This window comes from Panulirus ornatus, chromosome 10 (genome assembly GCF_036320965.1).
Source record: "Panulirus ornatus isolate Po-2019 chromosome 10, ASM3632096v1, whole genome shotgun sequence".
In the NCBI taxonomy this organism is placed as follows: domain Eukaryota; kingdom Metazoa; phylum Arthropoda; class Malacostraca; order Decapoda; family Palinuridae; genus Panulirus; species Panulirus ornatus.
In genome coordinates, this window is record NC_092233.1 from 1,181,325 (window position 1) to 1,208,189 (window position 26,865).

The following is a 26,865-nucleotide window of genomic DNA, read 5'->3' on the forward strand; positions in this document are numbered from 1 at the left end:
ATTCACACTGTCTGCCCCTATTCATTCCCATCGCCACCTCACCACACATGGAATACCATCCCCCTCCCCCCTCATGTCTGTGAGGTAGCACTAGGAAAAGACAACAAAGGCCCCATTCGTTCACACTCAGTCTCCAGCTGTCACGCAATAATGCCCGAAACCACAGCTCCCTTTCCACATCCAAGCCCCACATAACTTTCCATGGTTAACCCCAGATGCTTTACATGCCCTGATTCAATCCACTGACAGCATGTCAACCCCGGTATACCACATCGATCCAATTCACTCTATTCCTTGCCCTCCTTTCACCCTCCTGCATGTTCAGGCCCCAATCACACAAAATCTTTTTCACTCCATCTTTCCACCTCCAATTTGGTCTCCCACTTCTCGCTCCCTCCACCTCCGACACATATATCCTCTTGGTCAATCTTTCCTCACTCATTCTCTCCATGTGCCCAAACCATTTCAAAACACCCTCTTCTGCTCTCTCAACCACGCTCTTTTTATTTCCACACATCTCTCTTACCCTTACGTTACTTACTCGATCAAACCACCTCACACCACACATTGTCCTCAAACATCTCATTTCCAGCACATCCATCCTCCTGCGCACAAATCTATCCATAGCCCACGCCTCGCAACCATACAACATTGTTGGAACCACTATTCCTTCAAACATACCCATTTTTGCTTTCCGAGATAATGTTCTCGACTTCCACACATTCTTCAAGGCTCCCAGGATTTTCGCCCCCTCCCCAACCCTATGATCCACTGCCGCTTCCATGGTTCCATCCACTGCCAGATCTACTCCCAGATATCTAAAACACTTTACTTCCTCTAGTTTTTCTCCATTCAAACTTACCTCCCAATTGACTTGACCCTCAACCGTACTGTACCTAATAACCTTGCTCTTATTCACATTTACTGTTAACTTTCTTCTTTCACACACTTTACCAAACTCAGTCACCAGATTCTGCAGTTTCTCACATGAATCAGCCTCCAGCGCTGTATCATCAGCGAACAACAACTGACTCACTTCCCAAGCTCTCTCATCCCTAACAGACTTCATACTAGCCCCTCTTTCCAAAACTCTTGCATTCACCTCCTTAACAACCCCATCTATAAACAAATTAAACAACCATGGAGACATCACACACCCCTGCCGCAAACCTACATTCACTGAGAACCAATCACTTTCCTCTCTTCCTACACGTACACATGCCTTACATCCTCGATAAAAACTTTTCACTGTTTCTAACAACTTGCCTCCCACACCATATATTCTTAATACCTTCCACAGAGCATCTCTATCAACTCTATCATATGCTTTCTCCAGATCTATAAATGCTACATACAAATCCATTTGCTTTTCTAAGTATTTCTCACATACATTCTTCAAAGCAAACACCTGATCCACACATCCTCTACCACTTCTGAAACCACACTGCTCTTCCCCAATCTGATGCTCTGTTCATGCCTTCACCCTCTCAATCAATACCCTCCCATATAATTTACCAGGAATACTCAACAAACTTATACCTCTGTAATTTGAGCACTCACTCTTATCCCCTTTGCCTTTGTACAATGGCACTATGCACGCATTCCGCCAATCTTCAGACACCTCACCATGAGTTATACATGCATTAAATAACCTTACCAACCAGTCAACAATACAGTCACCCCCTTTTTTAATAAATTCCACTGCAATACCATCCAAACCTGCTGCCTTGCTGGCTTTCATCTTCCGCAAAGCTTTTACTACCTCATCTCTGTTTACCAAATCATTTTCCCTAACCCTCTCACTTTGCACACCACCTCGACCAAAACACCCTATATCTGCCACTCTATCATCAAACACATTCAACAAACCTTCAAAATACTCACTCCATCTCCTTCTCACATCACCACTACTTGTTATCACCTTCCCATTTGCACCCTTCACTAAAGTTCCCATTTGCTCCCTTGTCTTACGCACTTTATTTACCTCCTTCCAGAACATTTTTTTATTCTCCCTAAAATTTACTGATAGTCTCTCACCCCAACTCTCATTTGCCCTCTTTTTCACCTCTTGCACCTTTCTCTTGACCTCCTGTCTCTTTCTTTTATACATCTCCCACTCAATTGCATTTTTCCCTGCAAAAATCGTCCAAATGCCTCTCTCTTCTCTTTCACTAATAATCTTACTTCTTCATCCCACCACTCACTACCCTTTCTAATCAACCCACCTCCCACTCTTCTCATGCCACAAACAAATATATATATATATATATAGTTTTTTTTAATTTTCTGAAAGAAGGAACAGAGAAGGGGGTCAGGTGAGGATATTCCCTCTAAGGCCCAGTCCTCTGTTCTTAACGCTGCCTCGCTGACGCGGGAAATGGCGAATAGTATGAAAAAGAAAAAGATATATTATCATTATTATTATTATTATAGGTATTTTCTTTCTTTTCTTTCAAACTATTCGCCATTTCCCACATTAGCGAGGTAGCGTTAAGAACAGAGGACTGAGCCTTTGAGGGACTACCCTTACCTGGCCCAATTCTCTGTTCCTTCTTTTGGAAAATTAAAAAAAAAACGAGAGGGGAGGATTTCCAGCCCCCCGCTCCCTCCCCTTTTAGTCGCCTTCTACGACACGCAGGGAATACGTGGGAAGTATTCTTGCTCCCCTATCCCCAGGGATTATAGGTATTATAGGTATGTAGATGTGCGTGTGTTGATGTGTATGTGGGTGGGTTGGGCCATTCTTTCATCTGTTTCCTTGCACTACCTCACTAACCCAGGAGACAGCGACAGAGGATAATAAAAGAGAAAGCATTATTATTATTATTTTGTTATACTTTGTCGCTGTCCCCTTCATTAGCAAGGTAGCTCAAGGAAACAGACGAAAGAATGGCCCAACTCACCCACATACTCATGTATATACATACATGCCCACATACACATATACATAGCTATACATTTCAATGAGTACATACGTATACATGCACAGACAGATACATATATACACATGTGCATATTCATACTTGCTGCCCTTAGCCATTCCCTTTGCCACCCCGCCACACATGAAGTAGCACCCCCCCCTCTCCCCGCATGTGCGCAAGGTAGTGTCAGGAAAAAGAAAATAAAGGCCACATTCATTTACACTTAGTCTCTAGCTGTTATGTGTAATGCACCAAAACCATAGCTCCCTTTCCAAATCTAGGCCCCATTAAACTTTCCATGGTTTACCCCAGACACTTCACATGCCCTGGTTCAATCTATTGACAGCATGTCGACCCCGGTATACCACATCGCTCCAATTCACTATATTACTTGCATGCCTTATACCCTTCTGCATGTTCAGGCCCTGATCGTTCAAAATCTTTTTCACTCCATCCTTCCACCTCCAATTTGGTCCCCCACTTCTCCTCGTTCCCTCCACCTTTGACACATACATCCTCTTTGTCAATATTTCCTCACTCATTCTCTACATGTGACCAAACCATTTCAATACACCCTCTTCTGCTCTCTCAACCACACTCAGTAAAATTCCACACATCTCTCTAACCCTTACATTACTTACTCGATCAAACCACCTCACACCACATATTGTCTTCAAACATCTCATTTCCAACAGATCCACCTTCCTCCACACAACCCTATCTATAGCCCATGCCTCGCAACCATATAACATTGTTGAAACCACCATTACTTCAAAGGTAACCATTTTTGCTTTCCGAGATAATGTTCTTGCCTTCCACACATTCTTCAATGCTCCCAGAACCTTTTCTCCCTCCCCCACTGTGTGACTCACTAACACTTCCATGGTTCCATCTGCTGTTAAATCCACTCCCAGATATCTAAAACACTTCACTTCCTCCAGTTTTTTTTCATTCAAACTTACCTCTCAAGTGACTTGTCCCTCAACCCTACTGTACCTAATAACCTAGCTCTTATTCACATTTACTCTCAGCTTTCTTCTTTCACACACTTTACCAAACTCAGTCACCAGCTTCTGCAGCTTCTCACCTGAATCAGCTATCAGCGCTGTATCATCAGCGAACAACAACTGACTCATTTCCCAAGCCCTCTCATCCAGAACAGACTGCATACTTGCTCTTCTCTCAAAAACTCTTGCATTCACCTCCCTAACAACCCCATCCATAAACAAATTAAGCAACCATGGAGACCTCATGCACCCCAGTTTGCTGCACCTCTGCTGCAAACCGACATTCCCACTTACTCTTGACTTTCTCCTGTCCCACACTTTTTCAAACTCAGTCACCAACCTCCGTAGTTTCTCTTACAAATCAGCCACTAAAACTGCATCATTGGCAAACAACAACTGACTCCCTTCCCGGGCCCTCTCATCCATAACAGACTGTATACTTGCCCCTCTCTCCAAAACTCTTGCATTTACCTCCCTTACTACCCCATCCATAAATAAATTAAACAACCATGGAGACATCACAAACCCCTGCTGCAGACTGACATTCAATCAGTCTCCTCTCTTCCAGCTTGTACAAACAACATACATCCTTGGTGAAAACTTTTCACTGCTTCTAGCAGCCTACCTCCCACACCATATACTCTTAAAACCTTCTACAAAGTATCTCTATCAATCCTATCATATACCTCTTCCAGATCCATAAATGCAAATACAAATCCATTTGTTTTTCTAAGAGCAAGGTTATTAGGTTCAGTAGGGTTGAGGGACAAGCTAATTGGGATGTAAGTTTGAATGGAGAAAAATTAGAGGAAGTGAAGTGTTTTAGATATCTGGGAGTGGAATTAGCAGTGGATGGAACCATGGAAGCGGAAGTGAGTCACAGGGTGGGGGAGGGGGAGAAGGTCCATTGTTTACCCCAGATGTTTCACATGTACTGGTTCAGTTCATTGACAGTGCATCGACCCAGTATACCAGAGCGTTCTAGTTCACTCTATTCTTTGCATGCCTCTCACCCCCCTGTATGTTTAGGCTCTGATCACTCAAAATCTTTTTCACTCCATCCTTCCTCCTCCAATTTGGTCTTCCACTTCTTCCCTTTACCTCTGACATATATATCCTCTTTGTCAATCTTTCCTCACTCATTTTCTTCATATATCCAAACCATTTCAACACACCCTCTTCTGCTCTCTCAACCACACTTTTTATTTCCTCACATCCCTCTCACCTTTTCATTACTTATTCAATCAAACCACCTCACATGGCATATTGTCCTCAAACTTTTCATTTTCAACACCTCCACCCTCCTCTGTACAACCCTATTTATAGCCCATGCTTCAGAACCATATAACATTGTTGGAACCACAATTCTTTTAAACATACCCATATTTGCTCTCTGAGATAACATTCTCTCCTTCCACACATTTTTTATCTTTCCCGGAGCCTTTGCCTCTCCCCACCCAGTGACTCACTTCTGCTTCCATGGTTCCATCCGTTGTTAAGTCCTCTCCCAGATATCTAAAACACTTCACTTCCCCCTGTTTTTTCCATTCAAACTTACATCTTAACTAACTTGTCCCTCAACCCTACTGAACATAATAACCTTGCTCTTATTGACATTTACTCAACTTTCCCCTTGCACACATTCTGCCAAACTCAGTCACCAACTTCTGCAGTTTCTCATGTGAATCAGCCACTAGAGTTGTATCGTTGGTGAACAACAACTGACTTACTTCCCCAGCAATCTTTTCCCCAACAGACTGCATACTTGCCCCTCTCTCCAAAATTCTTGTATTTACCTCCCAAACTACCCCATCCATAAACAAATTAAACAACCATGGGGACATCACACACCTTTCCTGCCAACTGACCTTCACTGGGAACCAATCACTCTCCTCTCTTCCTTGTTGTACACATGCCTTACATCCTAGGTAAAAACTTTTCACTGCTTCTAGCAACTTACCACCCACACCATATACTCTTAAACCGTCCACAAAGCTTCTCTTATCAACCCCTATTATTTGCCTTCTTCAGATCCATAAATGATACAAATTCATCTGTTTTTTAAGTATTTCTCACATACATTCTTCAAAGCAAAGATGAATTTGTTTTTTAAGTATTTCTCATATACATTCTTCAAAGCAAACTCCTGATCCACATATCCTCTACCACTTCTGAAACCACATTGCTTTGCCCTATTTGATGCTCTATACAAGCCTTCGCCCTCTCAGTCAATACCCTCCCATATAATTTCCCAGGAATTCTCAACAAACTTGTGCCTCTAGTTTGAACAGTCACCTTTATCCCCTTTGCCTTTGTACAGAGGTACTATGCATGCATTCCCCCAATCCTTAGGCACTTCACCATGGTCCATACATAAACTGAATATCCTTACCAACCAATCAACAACACAGTCACCCTGTTTTTCATAAATTCCACTGCATTACCATCTAAACCTGGCACCTGGCTTAATTTTGTCTTCCATAGAGCTTTCACTACCTTTTCTCTGTTTACCAAACCATTCTCCCTGACCCTCTCACTTTTCACACCACCCTGACCAAAACACCATACTACTGCCACTCTGTCATCTAACACATTCACCAAACCTTCAAAATACTCCCTCTGTCTACTTCTCACTTCATCACTACCTGTTTTTACCTCCCTACTTGCCCCTTTCACCGATGTTCCCATTTGTTCTCTTGTCTTATGCACTTTATTTTTCCTAATATTTAGTCATACTCTCACCCCACTCTCATTTGTCCTTTTTTTCAACTCTTACACCTTTCTCTTGACCTCCTGCTGCTTTCTTTTATATGTCTCCCAGTCATTTGCACTACTTCCCTGCAAAAATCATCCAAAAACCTCTTTTTTCTCATTCACTGACAACCTTACTTCTTCATTCAACCACTCATTACCCTTTCTAATTTTCCCACCTCCCACCTTTCTCATGCCACATGCATCTTTTCTGCAAGCCATCACTGCTTCCCTGAATAAATCCTACTCCCCTCATATCATTTGCTCTCACCTTTTGCCATTTTGCACTCAATCTCTCATGGTACTTTCTCATACATCTCTCCTTTTCAAGCTCACTTGCTCTCCCCACTTTCTTCTCCAAACATTCTCCTTTCTTTTTTGAAAACCTCTTCAAATCTTCACCTCTGTCTCCACAAGATAGTGATCAGACATCCCTCCAGCTGCCCCTCTCAGCACATTTAACATCCAAAAGTCTCTTTTACACACCAATCAAATAACAGATAATCTAATAGTGCCCTTTGACCATCTCTCCTTCTTACATTCGTATACTTATATATTATTCTTGTTATTATTATACTTTGTCGCTGTCTCCTGCGTTAGCGAGGTAGCGCAAGGAAACAGATGAAAGAATGGTCCAACCCACCCACATACACATGTATATGCATAATTGTCCACACACGCACATATACATGCTTATACATTTCAACGTATACACATATATACATACTTAGTCATATACATGTATACACATGTACATAATTCGTACTTGCTGCCTTTAATCATTCCCGTCACCACCCCGCCACACATGAAATGACAACCCCCTCCCCTGCATGCACACGAGGTAGCGCTCGGAAAAGACAACAAAGGCCACATTTGTTCACACTCAGTCTCTAGCTGTCATGTATAATGCACCGAAACCACAGCTCCCTTTCCACATCCAGGCCCCACAAAACTTTCCATGGTTTACCCCAGAAACTTCACATGCCCTGGTTCAATCCATTGACAGCATGTCGACCCCGGTATACCACATTATTCCAATTCACTCTATTCCTTGCACGCCTTTCACCCTCCTGCATAGTTAGGCCCCGATCGCTCAAAATCTTTTTCACCCCATCTCTCCGCCTCCGATTTGGTCTCCCACTTCTCTTCGTTCCCTCCACCTCTGACACATATATCCTCTTTGTCAATCTTTCCTCACTTATTCTCTCCATGTGACCAACCCATTTCAAAACACCCTCTTCTGCTTTCTCAACCACACTCTTTTTATTACCACACATGTCTCTTACCCTTTCACTACTTTCTCGATCAAACCACCTCACACCACATATTTTCCTCAAATATCTCATTTCCAACACATTTACCCTCCTCCGTACAACTCTATCTATAGCCCACGCCTCGCATCCTTATAACATTGTTGGAACCACTATTCCTTCAAACATACCCATTATTGCTTTCTGAGATAATGTTCTTGCCTTCCACACATTTTTCAATGCTTCCAGACCCCCCCCGTGACTCACTTCTGCTTCCATGGTTCCATCTGCTCCCAAATCCACTCCTAGATATCTAAAACACCGCTTCCTCCAGTTTTTCTCCATTTAAACTTACCTCCCAATTGACTTGTCCCTCATCCCTACTGTACTTAATGACCTTGCTCTTATTCACATTTACTCTCAGCTTTCTTCTTTCACACACTTTACCAAACCCAGTCACCAACTTCTGCAGTTTCTCACCCGAATCAGCCACCAGCGCTGTATCATCAGCGAACAACAACTGACACACTTTCCAAGCTCTCTCATCCACAACAGACTGCATACCGACATTCACTGAGAACCAGTCACTTTCCTCTCTTTCTACTCGTACACGTGCCTTACATCCTCGATAAAAACTTTTCACTATTTAAACCAGGTATTCCTGATCACCAATCTATTTTCAGATCACAAATCCACAAGCTCTTCATTTCCATTTCCAATACTGAACACCCCATGTACACCAATTTTACCCTCTACTGCCACATTACTCACTTTCATATTTAAATCAGTTTAAATCACCTATCACTATAACCCAATCTTGTGCATCAAAGCTGCTAACACACTCAGCTGCTCCTGAAACACTTGCTTCTCATGATCTTTCTGCTCATAGGCAACAATAATCATCCATCTCTGTCCATCCACTCTCAGTTTTACCCTTATCATTATAGAATATACTTTCTTACATTCTCTCACATATTCCCACAACTCCTGCTTCCTTAGCTCTTGTCCTTTTACCAACCCCTGACTTTACTCCCAAGACTCTTCCCAACCACTCTTTCACTTTACCCTTGGGCTTTCTTTTGCTCAGAGCCAGAACATCCTGGTTCCTTTCCTCAAACATTCTACCTATCGCTCCTTTCTTTTCATATTGGTTACATTCACACACATTGAGACACACCAATTTGAGCTATTGAGGAGGATGAGCACTCCTCTCTTGACCCCTTCTGTTTCACTTTTTTTTTCTTTTTTTTTTTTGCCGCTGTCTCCCGCGTTTGCGAGGTAGCGCAAGGAAACAGACGAAAGAAATGGCCCAACCCACCCCCATACACATGTATATACATACGTCCACACACGCAAATATACATACCTACACAGCTTTCCATGGTTTACCCCAGACGCTTCACATGCCTTGATTCAATCCACTGACAGCACGTCAACCCCGGTGTACCACATCGCTCCAATTCACTCTATTCCTTGCCCTCCTTTCACCCTCCTGCATGTTCAGGCCCCGATCACACAAAATCTTTTTCACTCCATCTTTCCACCTCCAATTTGGTCTCCCTCTTCTCCTCGTTCCCTCCACCTCCGACACATATATCCTCTTGGTCAATCTTTCCTCACTCATTCTCTCCATGTGCCCAAACCATTTCAAAACACCCTCTTCTGCTCTCTCAACCACGCTCTTTTTATTTCCACACATCTCTCTTACCCTTACGTTACTTACTCGATAAAACCACCTCACACCACACATTGTCCTCAAACATCTCATTTCCAGCACATCCATCCTCCTGCGCACAACTCTATCCATAGCCCACGCCTCGCAACCATACAACATTGTTGGAACCACTATTCCTTCAAACATACACATTTTTGCTTTCCGAGATAATGTTCTCGACTTCCACACATTCTTCAAGGCTCCCAGAATTTTCGCCCCCTCCCCCACCCTATGATCCACTTCCGCTTCCATGGTTCCATCCGCTGCCAGATCCACTCCCAGATATCTAAAACACTTCACTTCCTCCAGTTTTTCTCCATTCAAACTCACCTCCCACTTGACTTGACCCTCAACCCTACTGTACCTAATAACCTTGCTCTTATTCACATTTACTCTTAACTTTCTTCTTTCACACACTTTACCAAACTCAGTCACCAGCTTCTGCAGTTTCTCACATGAATCAGCCACCAGCGCTGTATCATCAGCGAACAACAACTGACTCACTTCCCAAGCTCTCTCATCCCCAAAAGACTTCATACTTGCCCCTCTTTCCAAAACTCTTGCATTCACCTCCCTAACAACCCCATCCATAAACAAATTAAACAACCATGGAGACATCACACACCCCTGCCGCAAACCTACATTCACTGAGAACCAATCACTTTTTAGAAATTTAAAATATGGGGGTCCCCCCCAGCCCTGCCCACTTTAGTTGCATTCTACAACATGCTGGGAATGTCAGATTTTGTTCATTAACACTGGTTTTTGTAACTTTTTTTTGTAATTTCTTATTTGTAGTTGCCCATTTGTACTGTCTGGGGAAGGGATGTTACACTAGCAAACCCCTATCTCTTCAACATTCTTTACTGTCATGCAACTTTAACTTTAATTTATGTATGCTTTATCCATTAAACATGTCATCAGTTTTTTATTCCAGTCATTCACCACTCTTGTAATGTATAATTAATCCTTTAAATCTTTTTAAAAAAATTTCTTGCTTAATTTCATGCTGTGTCCTTTAGTCCTATTACTACATCTTTCGATATACATGTATTTTTTACATTTTGTCTTCTGATCTATATCATTTTACCAACCTTATTATTTTCAAAACATGCTTCCTTTACTCTCTTTTACACCTTTGTCATTGTTCGATATTATTATTATGAAAATATTGAAGCTAATACGTTGTCTTTGGCACACTTGATGAAACACTTTCATCAGGCATAGTTCCATTATTGCTTGTTGTTGAATTTTCTGTAAGGTGAATTTTTTTTTCCGTAGATATATGATGGAAGCAGTTGTGAAGTGAAGATTAGAGTAAAGAGATGGTTTAGTCTTATTCAAAGAATGACTGGAGGAAAGAGATTGTAAGGTGTAATAGATTGTAAGGTGCACAATGATATAGTATTCAGAGCTTTCAGTTGCTAAGCTTGAGGGTGTATGTTTACTTCACACTCACTTCTTCATTTAAATAAGTACCTTGAGTTCACCCAGCTGTAATTGGGTACCTGATCCATTTGACTGGGAATCAATGGCAGTTGGTTATAATATTAGAAACATTATTCCATTGAATACCATAAACTGAAAACATGTACTCTTACCACACCTACATCAAATCAGAATCAACTGGCACAGAAAATTAGGGAGCTTTTGAAAGAAAGGAGTGGACAAGGGGAACAGAGTATGATGGAAGAATCTTGATTAAGGTGAAGTACAGTGTGAGTATGTGACTAATTGTGGTACAAGCAATGAGAAATGTGAGGAACTGTCAAAGTCTCCTTGGAGGAGACTGCATGTGCAGCTAAGACAGCATAGTGAATGTAAATGGATAGTTTGCATTATGTCATACCAGATACAACTTTTATGGCTTTCTGTAAGCAAAATGTTAATGATTTATTTATTATATTTCATAGATGACCCAGTATTCTGGTCTCAACTGATGACACAGCAGCTCATAGAAGCTCGAGAAGAAGAGGAGCAAACAGAATCATTTGCTTACTCTTTAGGTCTGGCTCCATCACGCACTAAAGAAAAATATGAGAACCAGCACTCCAGCATTGGCTTTGTGGGAAGAGCCTCCACATCTGCTTCTCGTAGTCTAGTTCCAGGTTTCAGTGAGAGGAATATAAGCAAAAATATGGCTGTCACTTCAGTCAGTCATCATAATGGACAGACTCATTTTGTTTCTAAAAGTATGTATAAAGTAACATCTCCTCAGAGTAATAACTTTGCTGTTAAACCAAGTGGTGGCCCTCTTGTTGTAGTTGACAGAAATGGTAGCAAAAGTGATTTTATCTTTGGGAAGTCAGGAATAATTGAAGATGTTGAAGGAAAGACAGAAAAAGACTGTTGTGTAGAAAGAGCAGCTTTTGCATGCAGTACGTCCTTAAAAAATGATGGAGAGGATTTGTCATTATGGCGGTCACCTCGAGCCAACAAGGGGAATACTCATAAGTATGAGGACTTTAAGGTACCTATGGCTAGAAGTAATGGATGTAGTGAAGGAGGGGGGGGCCAAATCTTCTCACACAAGAAAAGGAAAGTAGAGGGGAGCATTTGATTATTTGAAAAATGGAACAGTTGATGGGCATACTGTAGATATTGAGCACAGAAAATGTCAAATATAGAAAATTGTATATACAAAAATGAGACCAAAAACCAGATATAATAATTTTTTAGTATATTCCAACATGCTCATTGAATTTCATTGTCATGTTAGTTATCTAAATTACATATGTGATGAGGAAGATATTTGTATATATTTCAAGATTGTTCACTAGACAGATTTAAAATGGATGAAAGTTTTGATTTTTGGGCATCACCCTATCAGCATGTTCTTAAAAGCTGTATTTACAAATAGCATTATTGTAAGTAATTTGTGTGAAGGTTACATTTGCATTACTATCTTCACTATTTGTCTTAGTTTTTCCAGATGTTATACCTTGTTTTTTTTCCTAATATTTGACCCCAATACTTTTGCATTTTTCATTTCTTTGGGGTTAATTGACTTTTAAATATAGCTTCTTTTGTACAGTAAATCTGCAGATTAATATATAAGTGTTTAGTTTTTTATATAATGAATTTTAATTCAAATATCAGTCCACCTTGTTGGTATGACAGGGTGTGAAATGACATTTGACTTTTAATTTCAGTTAAATGCTGTCTGGTTTGTATGTTTTGTCACATGGGCCTATTGGTAGTTATTACTCATTGAGGAAAATGTACCTGAGACCATCTCATGTCTCTCTAGTCATAAGGATATCTAGATTTTATTTTGGATGTTTTTATAAAATGCTTTTTCCCCTCAGGACTTTTTATGGAGACCCAGTAAACTTAGGTTTTTGAAATCTTTAGACATTACAAATGAGAATGTGTAATTCTGAAAATAATAAAATTTAAGAACTAAGGGTTGTTTATAACTTTGCAATTTTTCATGTTGTATGCTAATGAGCATCTTTAAAAATTACATATCCAGCACACCATTTTACGGATAAAAGTATTCCAGTTCACCGATTAAGACATGATACAAAGTTAAAATGCTCTTCAGCCATCCACAGACTAGACCTTAGACAGAGAGGTAAGTGACTGTCCTAGTGAAGGTCGGTTTGCAGCAGGGGTGTGTGATGTCCCCATGGTTGTTTAATTTGTTTATGGATGGGTTGGTTTGGGAGGTAAATGCAAGAGTTTTGGAGCGAGGGGCAAGTATGCAGGCTGTTGAGGATGAGAGGGCCTGGGAAGTGAGTCAGTTGTTGTTCACAGATGATACAGCACTGGTGGCTGATTCGAGTGAGAAACTGAAGAAGTTGGCGACTGAGTTTGGAAAATTGTGTGAAAGGAGAAAGTCAAGAGTAAATGTGAATAAGATTAAGGTTATTAGGTTTAGCAGGGATGTGAGTTTGAATAGCAAAAAATTGGAGGAAGTTCACTGTTTTAGATACCTGGGAGTGGACTTAGCAGAAAATGGAACCATAGAAGTGGAAATGAGTCATATGGTAGGGAGGGGGCAAAGGTTTTGGGAGCAATGATGAATGTGTGGAAAGAGAATGTTATCTTGGAAAGCAAAAATGGGTATGTTTGAAGGAATAGTAGTTCCAAGAATATTATATAGTTGTGAGGCATTGTATGGAGGAGGGTGGATGTGTTGAAAATAAAATGTTTGAGGACAATATGTGGTGTGACGTGGTTTGATCGAGTAAGTAATGAAAGGGTAAGAGAGAGATGTGTGGCAGTAAAAAGTGTGTGGATGAGAGAGCAGAAGAAGGAGTGTTGAAATGGTTTGGACTTATGGAGAGAATGTGTGAGGAAAGGTTGACAAAGAGGATAAAAATATCAGAAGTGGAAGAAACAAGGAGAGGTGGGAAACCCAATTGGAGGTGAAAGGCTGGAGTGAACAAGATTTTAAGCAATCAGGGCCTGAACATGCAGGATAATGAGAGGCATGCAAGGAATAGAGTGAATTGAAATGATGTGGTATACCGGGGGCAATGTGCTGTCAATGGACTGAACCAGGGCATGTGAAACGTCTGGGGTAAACCATGGAAAGATCTGTGGATAGGGAGTTATGGTTTTGGTGCATTACACATGACAGCTAGAGACTGAGTGTGACTGAATGTGGCCTTTTTTATCTGTTTTTCCTAGTGCGATCTCACTGACATAGGCTGGTGACGATGCTGTTTTTGTGGAGTTGGTTAGCGCCAGGAATGGATGAAGGAAAGCCAGTATGAATATGTGCATATGTATATGTCTGTGTATGTGTATGTATGTATATGTGTATATGTTGATATATATGTTTGTATATGTGTATATGTTGATATGTATGTTTATATAAGTGTGGACATGGGCATTTACGTATATACATATATATGAGTGGATGGGCCATTCTTCATCTGTTTTCTGGCACCATTTTGCTGACTTGGGAAATGGCAATCAAGTATAATATTTATTTATTTATTTATTTTGCTTTGTCGCTGTCTCCCGTGTTAGCGAGGTAGCGCAAGGAAACAGACGAAAGAATGGCCCAACCCGCCCACATACACATGTATATACATACATGTCCACCCATGCACAATATACATACCTATACATCTCAATGTACACATATATATACACACACAGACATATACATATATACACATGTACATAATTCATACTGTCTGCCTTTATTTGTTCCCATCGCCACCTCGCCACACATGGAATAACAACCCCCTCCCCCCTCATGTGTGCGAGGTAGCGCTAGGAAAAACACCAACGGCCCCATTCGTTCACACTCAGTCTCTAGCTGTCATGTAATAATGCACCGAAACCACAGCTCCCTTTCCACATCCAGGCCCCACACACTTTGCATGGTTTACCCCAGACGCTTCACATGCCCTGGTTCAATCCATTGACAGCATGTCGACCCCGGTATACCACATCGTTCCAATTCACTCTATTCCTTGCACGCCTTTCACCCTCCTGCATGTTCAGGCCCCGATCACACAAAATCTTTTTCACTCCATCTTTCCACCTCCAATTTGGTCTCCCACTTCTCCTCGTTCCCTCCACCTCTGACACATATATCCTCTTGGTCAATCTTTCCCCACTCATTCTCTCCATGTGACCAAACCATTTCAAAACACCCTCTTCTGCTCTCTCAACCACACTCTTTTTATTTCCACACATCTCTCTCACCCTTACATTACTTACTCGATCAAACCACCTCACACCACATATTGTCCTCAAACATCTCATTTCCAGCACATCCACCCTCCTGCGCACAACTCTATCCATAGCCCACGCCTCACAACCATACAACATTGTTGGAACCACTATTCCTTCAAACATACCCATCTTTGCTTTCCGAGATAATGTTCTCAACTTCCAAACATTCTTCAAGGCTCCCAGAATTTTTGCCCCCTCCCCCACCCTATGATTCACTTCCGCTTCCATGGTTCCATCTGCTGCCAGATCCACTCCCAGATATCTAAAACACTTCACTTCCTCCAGCTTTTCTCCATTCAAACTTACCTCCCAATTGACTTGACCCTCAACCCTACTGTACCTAATAACCTTGCTCTTATTCACATTTACTCTTAACTTTCTTCTTTCACACACTTTACCAAACTCAGTCACCAGCTTCTGCAGTTTCTCACATGAATCAGCCACCAGCGCTGTATCATCAGCGAACAACAACTGACTCACTTCCCAAGCTCTCTCATCCACAACAGACTGCATACTTGCCCCTCTTTCCAAAACTCTTGCATTCACCTCCCTAACAACCCCATCCATAAACAAATTAAACAACCATGGACATCACACACCCCTGCCGCAAACCTACATTCACTGAGAACCAATCACTTTCCTCTCTTCCTACATGTACACATGCCTTACATCCTCGATAAAAACTTTTCACTGCTTCTAACAACTTGCCTCCAACACCATATATTCTTAATACCTTCCACAGAGCATCTCTATCAACTCTATCATATGCCTTCTCCAGATCCATAAATGCTACATACAAATCCATTTGTTTTTCTAAGTATTTCTCACATACATTCTTCAAAGCAAACACCTGATCCACACATCCTCTACCACTTCTGAAACCACACTGCTCTTCCCCAATCTGATGCTCTGTACATGCCTTCACCCTCTCAATCAATACCCTCCCATATAATTTCCCAGGAATACTCAACAAACTTATACCTCTGTAATTTGAGCACTCACTCTTATCCCCTTTGCTTTTGTATAATGGCACTATGCAAGCATTCCGCCAATCCTCAGGCACCTCACCATGAATCATACATGCATTAAATAACCTTACCAACCAGTCAACAATACAGTCACCCCCTTTTTTAATAAATTCCACTGCAATGTCATCCAAACCTGCTGCTTTGCCGGCTTTCATCTTCCGTAAAGCTTTTACTACCTCTTCTCTATTTACCAAATCATTTTCCCCAACCCTCTCACTTTGCACACCACCTCGACCAAGACACCCCACATCTGCCACTCTATCATCAAACACATTCAACAAACCTTCATAATACTCACTCCATCTCCTTCTCACATCACCACTACTTGTTATCACCTCCCCATTTGCCCCCTTCACTGAAGTTCCCATTTGCTCCCTTGTCTTACGCACTTTATTTACCTCCTTCCAAAACATCTTTTTATTCTCCCTGAAATTTAATGATACTCTCTCGCCCCAACTCTCATTTGCCCTCTTTTTCACCTCTTGCACCTTTCTCTTGACCTCCTGCCTCTTTCTTTTATACCTCTCCCACTCATCTGCATTTTTTCCCTGCAAAAATCGTTCAAATGCCTCTCTCTTCTCTTTCACTAATAATCTTACTTCTTCATCCCACCACTCACTACCTTTTCTAATCAACCCACCTCCCACGCTTCTCATGCCACAAGCATCTTTTGCGCAAGCCATCAATGCTTCCCTAAATACATCCCATTCCTCCCCCACTCCCCTTACCTCCTTTGTTCTCACCTTTTTCCATTCTGTACTCAGTCTCTCCTGGTACTTCCTCATACAAGTCTCCTTCCCAAGCTCACTTACTCTCACCACTCTCTTCACCCCAACATTCTCTCTTCTTTTCTGAAAACCCCCACAAATCTTCACCTTTGCTTCCACAAGATAATGATCAGACATCCCTCCAGTTGCACCTCTTAGCACATTAACATCCAAAAGTCTCTCTTTCGTGCATCTATCAATTAACATGTAATCCAATAACACTCTATGGCCATCTCTCCTACTTATATAAGTATACTTATGTATATCTCGCTTTTTAAACCTGGTATTCCCAATCACCAGTCCTTTTTCAGCACATAAATCTACAAGCTCTTCACCATTTCCATTTACAACACTGAACACTCCATGTATATCAATTATTCCCTCAACTGCCACATTACTCACCTTTGCATTCAAATCACCCATCACTATAACCCGGTCTTTTGCATCAAAACCACTAACACACTCATTCAGCTGCTCCCAAAACACTTGCCTCTCATGATCTTTCTTCTCATGCCCAGGTGCATATGCACCAATAATCACCCATCTCTCTCCATCAACTTTCAGTTTTACCCATATCAATCTAGAATTTACTTTCTTACACTCTATCACATACTCCCACAACTCCTGATTCAGGAGTAGTGCTACTCCTTCCCATGCTCTTGTCCTCTCACTAACCCCTGACTTTACTCCCAAGACCTTCCCAAACCACTCTTCCCCTTTACCCTTTAGCTTCGTTTCACTCAGAGCCAAAACATCCAGGTTCCTTTCCTCAAACATACTACCTATCTCTCCTTTTTTCTCATCTTGGTTACATCCACACACATTTAGACACCCCAATCTGAGCCTTCGAGGAGGATGAGCACTCCTCGCGTGACTCCTTCTTCTGTTTCCTCTTTTAGAAAGTTAAAATACAAGGAGGGGGGGGGTTTTGGCCCCCCCGCTCCCGTCCCCTTTAGTCGCCTTCTACGACACGTGAGGAATGCGTGGGAAGTATTCTTAATCCCCTATCCCCAGGGATAATATATAGAATAACATATATTATATATATATGTGTGTGTGTGTGTCTGTCTGTCTGTGTGAGTGTGGAAGGAAAGAACGTCATCTCAGAGCAAAAATGGGTATGTTTCAATGAATAGTAGTTCCAACGATATTGTTGCCATACATGGGTTATAGATAGAATTATGTGGAGGAGGGTGGGGGTGTTGGAAATGAAATGTTTGAGGACAATATGTGGTGTGGGGCAGTTTGATCAAGTAAGTAATGAATGGGTAAGAGAGATGTGGTAATAAAAGAGTGGGTGACAGAGCAGAGAGAGTGTCTTGAAATGGTTTGAACATACAAATGGAGAAAATGAATGAGAAAAGGTTGAAAAAGAGGATATATGTGTCAGAAGTGGAGGGAACAAAATGTGGGAGACAAAAATTTGTAAATACCTTCCCTTGTCTTCTGTAAATACTTTCTCTTGTCTTTTCTTTTTCTGTTTCATAATTCCTTTTATATTTCAATTAAGGCCTGGCCTTGATGTGGACTTTTGTCTGTGACTGGAGCCTTGAAAAAAAAAATGAAAGGATGGAGTGATAAAGGTTTTGAGTGATCGGGGTATGAATCTACAGAAGGGTGAAAGCAAGGATAAGAGTGAATTAGAACAATGTGGTATGCTGCAGTCAACATGCTGTCAATGGATTGAACCAGTGCATGTGAAACGTCTGGGGTAAACCATGGTAAAGTCTATGGGGCCTGGATGTGGATAGGGAGCTGTGGTTTTGGTGCTTTATGCATGACAGCTAGAGAATGAGTAAGAACGAATGTGGTCTTTCTCCATATGCTTTCTGGCGCTACCTCACAGTCGCATGGGGTGGTGATGCTATTTCTTGTGGAGTGGGGTGGCACTGAGAAATGGATAAAGGCGAGCAAGAATGACTATATACATATGTATATATGTATGTTATCCCTGGGGATAGGGGAGAAAGAATACGTCCCACGTATTCCCTGCATGTCGTAAAAGGGGACTGAAAGGGGAGAGAGCGGATGGCTGGGAATCCTCCCCTCTCGTTTTTTAATTTTCCAAAAGAAGGAACAGAGAAGGGGGCCAAGCGAGGATATTCCCTCTAAGGCTCAGTCCTCTGTTCTTAACTCTACCTCACTAATGCAGGAAATGGCGAATATCTTTGAAAAAAAAATACTATGTGTATGTGACAGCAAGGTAGTGCTAGGAAACATATAAAGAAAGGCCACATCTGCTCGCATCCATTATTCCTGAGGGGAAAAAGAATTCTACCTCCATATTCCGTGCATGTCTTAGAAGGTGACCAAAGGGGGCAGAAGTTGGGGGGCTGGAAACCCTCCCCTTCTTGTATTCTAATTTCTAAAAGAGGACACAAGGATTCAAGTAGGGAGTGCTCATCCTCCTCGAAGGCTCAGGTTGGGGTGTCTGAATGTGTGTGGATGTAACTAAGATAAGAAGAGACGAGAGATGGGTAGTGTGTTTGAGGAAAGAAACCTGGATGTTCTGGCTCTAAGTGAAACAAAGCTCAAGAGTAAAGAAGAATGGTTTGGAAATGTCTTGGGAGTAAAGTCAGGGGTTGGTGGGAGGACAAGCTAAGGAAGGAGTGGCACTACTCCTGAAGTAGGAGTTAAGGGAGTGTGTGATAGAGTGTAAGGAAGTAAATTCCAGATTGATGTGGGTAAACCTGAAAATGGATGAAGAAAAATAGGTGATTATTGGTGATTATGCACCTGGTCATGAGAAGAAAAATCATGAGAGGCAGGTGTTTTGGGAGCAATTGAGTGAGTGTGTCAGCAATTTTGGTGCATGAGACAAGGTATTAGTGATGGGTGATTTAAATGCAAAGGTGAGTAATGTGGCAGTTGAAGGTATAATTGGTGTGCATATGGTATTCAATGTTGTGAATGGAAATGGTGAAGAGCTTGTGCATTTGTGTGCTGAAAAAAGATTGGTGATTGGGAATATATGGTTTAAAAAGAGAGTTATGCACATGTATATGTATGTGAGTAGGAGAGATGGTCAGTGGGAATTATTAGATTATGTATTAATTGCTTGGCATGTAAAAGAGAGACTTTTGAAAGTAAATGTGCTGATAGGGGCAGTTGGTGGGATGTCTGATCACTGTCTTGTCAAGGTGAAGATTTGTACAGGTTTTCAAAAAAATTAGAATGTTGGGAAGAGAGTGGTGAGAGTAAGTGAGCTTGGAAAGGATAGACAGGGGTGTGTGATGTCACCATGGTTGTTTAACTTGTTTATGAATGGTATGGTTAGGGAGGTAAATGCAAGAGCTTTGGAGAGAGGGGTGAGTATACAGTCTGTTGGGGATGAGAAGGCCTGGGAAGTGAGTCAGTTGTTGTTTGCTGATGGTACAGCACTGGTGGCTGACTTGAGTGAGAAACTGCAAAATGAGTCAGTTGTTTGTTTGCGATGATACAGCTCTGGTAGCTGTTTCGAGTGAGAAACTGGAGAAGCTGATGACTGAGTTGGGAAAAGTGTGTGAAAGGATAAAGTTGAAACTAAATATGAATTAGACCAAGGTTATTAGGTTCAGCAGGGTTGAGGGACAAGTTAGTTGGGATGTAAGTTTCAATGGAGGGAAATTGGAGGTAGTGAAGTGTTTTAGATATCTGGAAGTGGAATTAGTAGTGGATGGGACCATGGCAGGGAAAGTGGTCACACTATGGAGGAGGAAATGAAGGTCCTGGGAGCATTGAAGAATGTATGGAGGGCGAGTGGACTTAGCAGTGAATGGAACAATGGAAGCAGAGGTGAGTCATAGGGTGGGGGAAGGGGTGAAGGTTCTTTGAGCAATGAAGAATGTGTGAAAAGAGAGAACGCTATCTCAGAGAGCAAAAATGGGTGTGTTTGAAGGCATGGGCTATAGATAGGGTTGTCCAGAGAAGGGTAGATGTATGAGGACAATATGTGGTGCGAGGTGGTTTGATCGAGTAAGTAATGAAGGGATAAGAGAGATGTGTGGAAATAAAAGAGTGTGATTGAGACTGTGGAAGAGGGTGTGTTGAAATGGTTTGGGAATATAGAGAGAATAAGTGAGGAACAGTTGACGAAGAGGGTATATGTGTCAGAGATGGAGGGAACAAGGAGAAGTGGGAAACCAAATTAAAGGTGAAAGCATGGAGTGAAAAAGATTTTGAGTGACTGCAGTAGGAACATGCAGGAGGGTAAGAGGCACGTAAGGAATAGAGTGAATTGGAATGATGTGGTATACTGGAGTTGATGTAGTGTCAGTGGACTAAAGCAAGGTATGTGGAGCTTCTTGGGGAAACCATGGGATCTGGATAGGGAGTTATGGTTTTGGTGCATTACACACGACAGATAGAGAATGAGTGAGCAGATGGGGCCTTTCTTCATCTGTTTTCTGGCGCTACCTCAGTGATACAGGGGATGGCAAAGGTGTTTCCTGTGGGGCAGGGTGGCGCTAGGAATGGATGAAGGTGAGCGAGTTTCAATATATACATGTGTATAGACGTATATGTATGTATGTATATTAGTTTGTAAATGAGTTAATGGGTCTTTCTTTGTCTGTTTCCTGGCACTACTTTGCTGACATGGGGAAAAGCAATCAAGTATAATAAAAAAAGTATTTATTTATATTTATTATACTTTGTCGCTGTCTCCTGCGTTAGCGAAGTAGCTCAAGGAAACAGACAAAAGAATGGCCCAACCCACCCACATACACATGTATATACATACATGTCCACACACGCACATATACATACCTATACACCTCAACGTATACATATATATACACACACAGACATATACATATATACACAATTCATACTGTCTGCCCTTATTCATTCCTGTTGCCACCCCACCACACATGAAATGACAACCCCATCCCCCAGCATGTGCGCGACGTAGCGCTAGGAAAAGAGAACAAAGGCCACATTCGTTCACACTCAGTCCCTAGCTGTCATGTATAATGCACCAAAACCACAGCTCCCTTTCCACATCCAGGCCCCACAGAACTTTCCATGGTTTATCCCAGACACTTCACATGCCCTGGTTCAATCCATTGACAGCACGTCAACCCCGGTATACCACATCGTTCCAATTCACTCTATTCCTTGCACGCCTTTCACCCTCCTGCATGTTCAGGCCCCGATCACTCAAAATCTTTTTCACTCCATCATTCCACCTCTAATTTGGTCTCCCACTTCTCGTTCCCTCCACCTCTGACACATATATCCTCTTGGTCAATCTTTCCTCACCCATTCTCTCCATGTGACCAAACCAGAAGAGGGTGTTTTGAAATGGCTTGGTCACATGGAGAGAATGAGTGAGGAAAGATTGACAAAGAGGATATACATGTCAGAGGTGGAGGGAATGAGAAGTGGGAGACCAAATTGGAGGCGGAAAGATGGAGTGAAAAAGATTTTGAGTGATCGAGGCCTGAACATGCAGGAAGGTGAAAGGCGTGCAAGGAATAGAGTGAATTGGAACGATGTGGTATGCTGGGGTTGATGCACTGTCAATGGATTGAACCAGGGCTATGTGAATTATCTGGGGTAAACCATGGAAAGTTTTGTGGGGCCTGGATGTGGAAAGGGAGCTGTGGTTTCGGTGCATTATACATGACAGCTAGAGACTGAGTATGAAGTAATGTGGCCTTTGTTGTCTTTTCCTAGCGTTACCTCGCGCACATGCGGGGTGTGTGTGTGTGTTGTCATTTCATGTGCAGTGGGGTGGCAACGGGAGTGAATAAGGGCAGACAGTATGAATTATGTACATGTGTATATATATGTATATGTCTGTGTGTGTATATATATGTATACGTTGAGATGTATAGTTATGTATATGTGCGTGTGCAGACGTGTATGTATATACATGTGTATGTGGGTGGGATGGGCCATTCTTTCGTCTGTTTCCTTACCCTACCTCGCTAACGTGGGAGACAGTGACAAAGTATAATAAACAATATATATATATATATATATATATATATATATATATATATATATATATATATATATATATATATATATATATATATATATTTCTTTCTTTCAAACTATTCGCCGTTTCCCGCGTTTGCGAGGTAGCGTCAAGAACAGAGGACTGGGCCTTAGAGGGAAAATCCTCACCTGGCCCCCTTCTCTGTTCCTTCTTTTGGGAAAAAAAAAAAAAAAAAAAAAAAAAAAAAAAAAAAAAAAAAAAGAGGGGAGGATTTCCAGCCACCCGCTCCCTCCCCTTTTAGTCGCCTTCTACGACACACAGGGAATACGTGGGAAGTATTCTTTCTCCCCTATCCCCAGGGATTATATATATATATATATATATATATATATATATATATATATATATATATATATATATTTTTTTTTTTTTTTTTTTTTTTTTTTATACTTTGTCGCTGTCTCCCGCGTTTGCGAGGTAGCGCAAGGAAACAGACGAAAGAAATGGCCCAACCCCCCCCCCCATACACATGTACATACACACGTCCAGACACGCAAATATACATACCTACACAGCTTTCCATGGTTTACCCCAGACGCTTCACATGCCTTGCTTCAATCCACTGACAGCACGTCAACCCCTGTATACCACATGACTCCAATTCACTCTATTTCTTGCCCTCCTTTCACCCTCCTGCATGTTCAGGCCCCGATCACACAAAATCTTTTTCACTCCATCTTTCCACCTCCAATTTGGTCTCCCTCTTCTCCTCGTTCCCTCCACCTCCGACACATATATCCTCTTGGTCAATCTCTCCTCACTCATTCTCTCCATGTGCCCAAACCATTTCAAAACACCCTCTTCTGCTCTCTCGACCACGCTCTTTTTATTTCCACACATCTCTCTTACCCTTACGTTACTTACTCGATCAAACCACCTCACACCACACATTGTCCTCAAACATCTCATTTCCAGCACATCCATCCTCCTGCGCACATCTCTATCCATAGCCCACGCCTCGCAACCATACAGCATTGTTGGAACCACTATTCCCTCAAACATACCCATTTTTGATTTCCGAGATAATGTTCTCGACTTCCACACATTTTTCAAGGCTCCCAAAATTTTCGCCCCCTCCCCCACCCTATGATCCACTTCCGCTTCCATGGTTCCATCCGCTGACAGATCCACTCCCAGATATCTAAAACACTTCACTTCCTCCAGTTTTTCTCCATTCAAACTCACCTCCCAATTGACTTGACCCTCACCCCTACTGTACCTAATAACCTTGCTCTTATTCACATTTACTCTCAACTTTCTTCTTCCACACACTTTACCAAACTCAGTCACCAGCTTCTGCAGTTTCTCACATGAATCAGCCACCAGCGCTGTATCATCAGCGAACAACAATTGACTCACTTCCCAAGCTCTCTCATCCCCAACAGACTTCATACTTGCCCCTCTTTCCAGGACTCTTGCATTTACCTCCTTTACAACCCCATCCATAAACAAATTAAACAACCATGGAGACATCACACACCCCTGCCGCAAACCAAATATATATATTTTATTATATTATTTATTATACTTTGTCGCTGTCTCCCGCGTTTGCGAGGTAGCGCAAGGAAACAGACGAAAGAAATGGCCCAACCCCCCCCATACACATGTATATACATACGTCCACACACGCAAATATACATACCTACACAGCTTTCCATGGTTTACCCCAGACGCTTCACATGCCTTGATTCAATCCACTGACAGCACGTCAACCCCGGTATACCACATCGATCCAATTCACTCTATTCCTTGCCCTCCTTTCACCCTCCTGCATGCTCAGGCCCCGATCACACAAAATCTTTTTCACTCCATCTTTCCACCTCCAATTTGGTCTCCCTCTTCTCCTTGTTCCCTCCACCTCCGACACATATATCCTCTTGGTCAATCTTTCCTCACTCATCCTCTCCATGTGCCCAAACCACTTCAAAACACCCTCTTCTGCTCTCTCAACCACGCTCTTTTTATTTCCACACATCTCTCTTACCCTTACGTTACTCACTTGATCAAACCACCTCACACCACACATTGTCCTCAAACATCTCATTTCCAGCACATCCATCCTCTTGCGCACAACTCTATCCATAGCCCACGCCTCGCAACCATACAACATTGTTGGAACCACTATTCCTTCAAACATACCCATTTTTGCTTTCCGAGATAATGTTCTCGACTTCCACACATTCTTCAAGGCCCCCAGGATTTTCGCCCCCTCCCCCACCCTATGATCCACTTCCGCTTCCATGGTTCCATCCGCTGCCAGATCCACTCCCAGATATCTAAAACACTTCACTTCCTCCAGTTTTTCTCCATTCAAACTCACCTCCCAATTGACTTGACCCTCAACCCTACTGTACCTAATAACCTTGCTCTTATTCACATTTACTCTTAACTTTCTTCTTCCACACACTTTTCCAAACTCAGTCACCAGCTTCTGCAGTTTCTCACATGAATCAGCCACCAGCGCTGTATCATCAGCGAACAACAACTGACTCACTTCCCAAGCTCTCTCATCCCCAACAGACTTCATACTTGCCCCTCTTTCCAAAACTCTTGCATTTACCTCCCTAACAACCCCATCCATAAACAAATTAAACAACCATGGAGACATCACACACCCCTGCCGCAAACCTACATTCACTGAGAACCAATCACTTTCCTCTCTTCCTACACGTACACATGCCTTACATCCTCGATAAAAACTTTTCACTGCTTCTAACAACTTTCCTCCCACACCATATATTCTTAATACCTTCCACAGAGCATCTCTATCAACTCTATCATATGCCTTCTCCAGATCCATAAATGCTACATACAAATCCATTTGCTTTTCTAAGTATATATATATATATATATATATATATATATATATATGAAGTATGAAGTCTGTTGGGGATGAGAGAGCTTGGGAAGTGAGTCAGTTGTTGTTCGCTGATGATACAGCGCTGGTGGCTGATTCATGTGAGAAACTGCAGAAGCTGGTGACTGAGTTTGGTAAAGTGTGTGAAAGAAGAAAGTTAAGAGTAAATGTGAATAAGAGCAAGGTTATTAGGTACAGTAGGGTTGAGGGTCAAGTCAATTGGGAGGTGAGTTTGAATGGAGAAAAACTGGAGGAAGTGAAGTGTTTTAGATATCTGGGAGTGGATCTGGCAGCGGATGGAACCATGGAAGCGGAAGTGGATCATAGGGTGGGGGAGGGGGCAAAAATTCTGGGAGCCTTGAAGAATGTGTGGAAGTCGAGAACATTATCTCGGAAAGCAAAAATGGGTATGTTTGAAGGAATAGTGGTTCCAACAATGTTGTATGGTTGCGAGGCGTGGACTATGGATAGAGTTGTGCGCAGGAGGATGGATGTGCTGGAAATGAGAGATGTTTGAGGACAATGTGTGGTGTGAGGTGGTTTGATCGAGTAAATAACGTAAGGGTAAGAGAGATGTGTGGAAATAAAAAGAGCGTGGTTGAGAGAGCAGAAGAGGGTGTTTTGAAGTGGTTTGGTCACATGGAGAGAATGAGTGAGGAAAGATTGACCAAGAGGATATATGTGTCGGAGGTGGAGGGAACGAGGAGAAGAGGGAGACCAAATTGGAGGTGGAAAGATGGAGTGAAAAAGATTTTGTGTGATCGGGGCCTGAACATGCAGGAGGGTGAAAGGAGGGCAAGGAATAGAGTGAATTGGAGCGATGTGGTATACCGGGGTTGACGTGCTGTCAGTGGATTAAATCAAGGCATGTGAAGCGTCTGGGG

The 26,865-nt window shown here is 42.1% G+C and overlaps 1 protein-coding gene across 1 annotated transcript in view; it reads left to right on the top strand.

Moving 5' to 3' along the window:
* Positions 1-13,049, top strand: part of LOC139750718 (uncharacterized) — a 105,982-nt gene extending 92,933 nt beyond the window's left edge. The window contains exon 6 of the mRNA XM_071665393.1: positions 11,557-13,049. Within this exon, the coding sequence (XP_071521494.1) occupies positions 11,557-12,203 (647 nt within the window). The 3' untranslated portion in view covers positions 12,204-13,049. The remainder of the gene's footprint in view (positions 1-11,556) is intronic.
* The last annotated feature ends 13,816 nt before the right edge of the window (positions 13,050-26,865 follow it).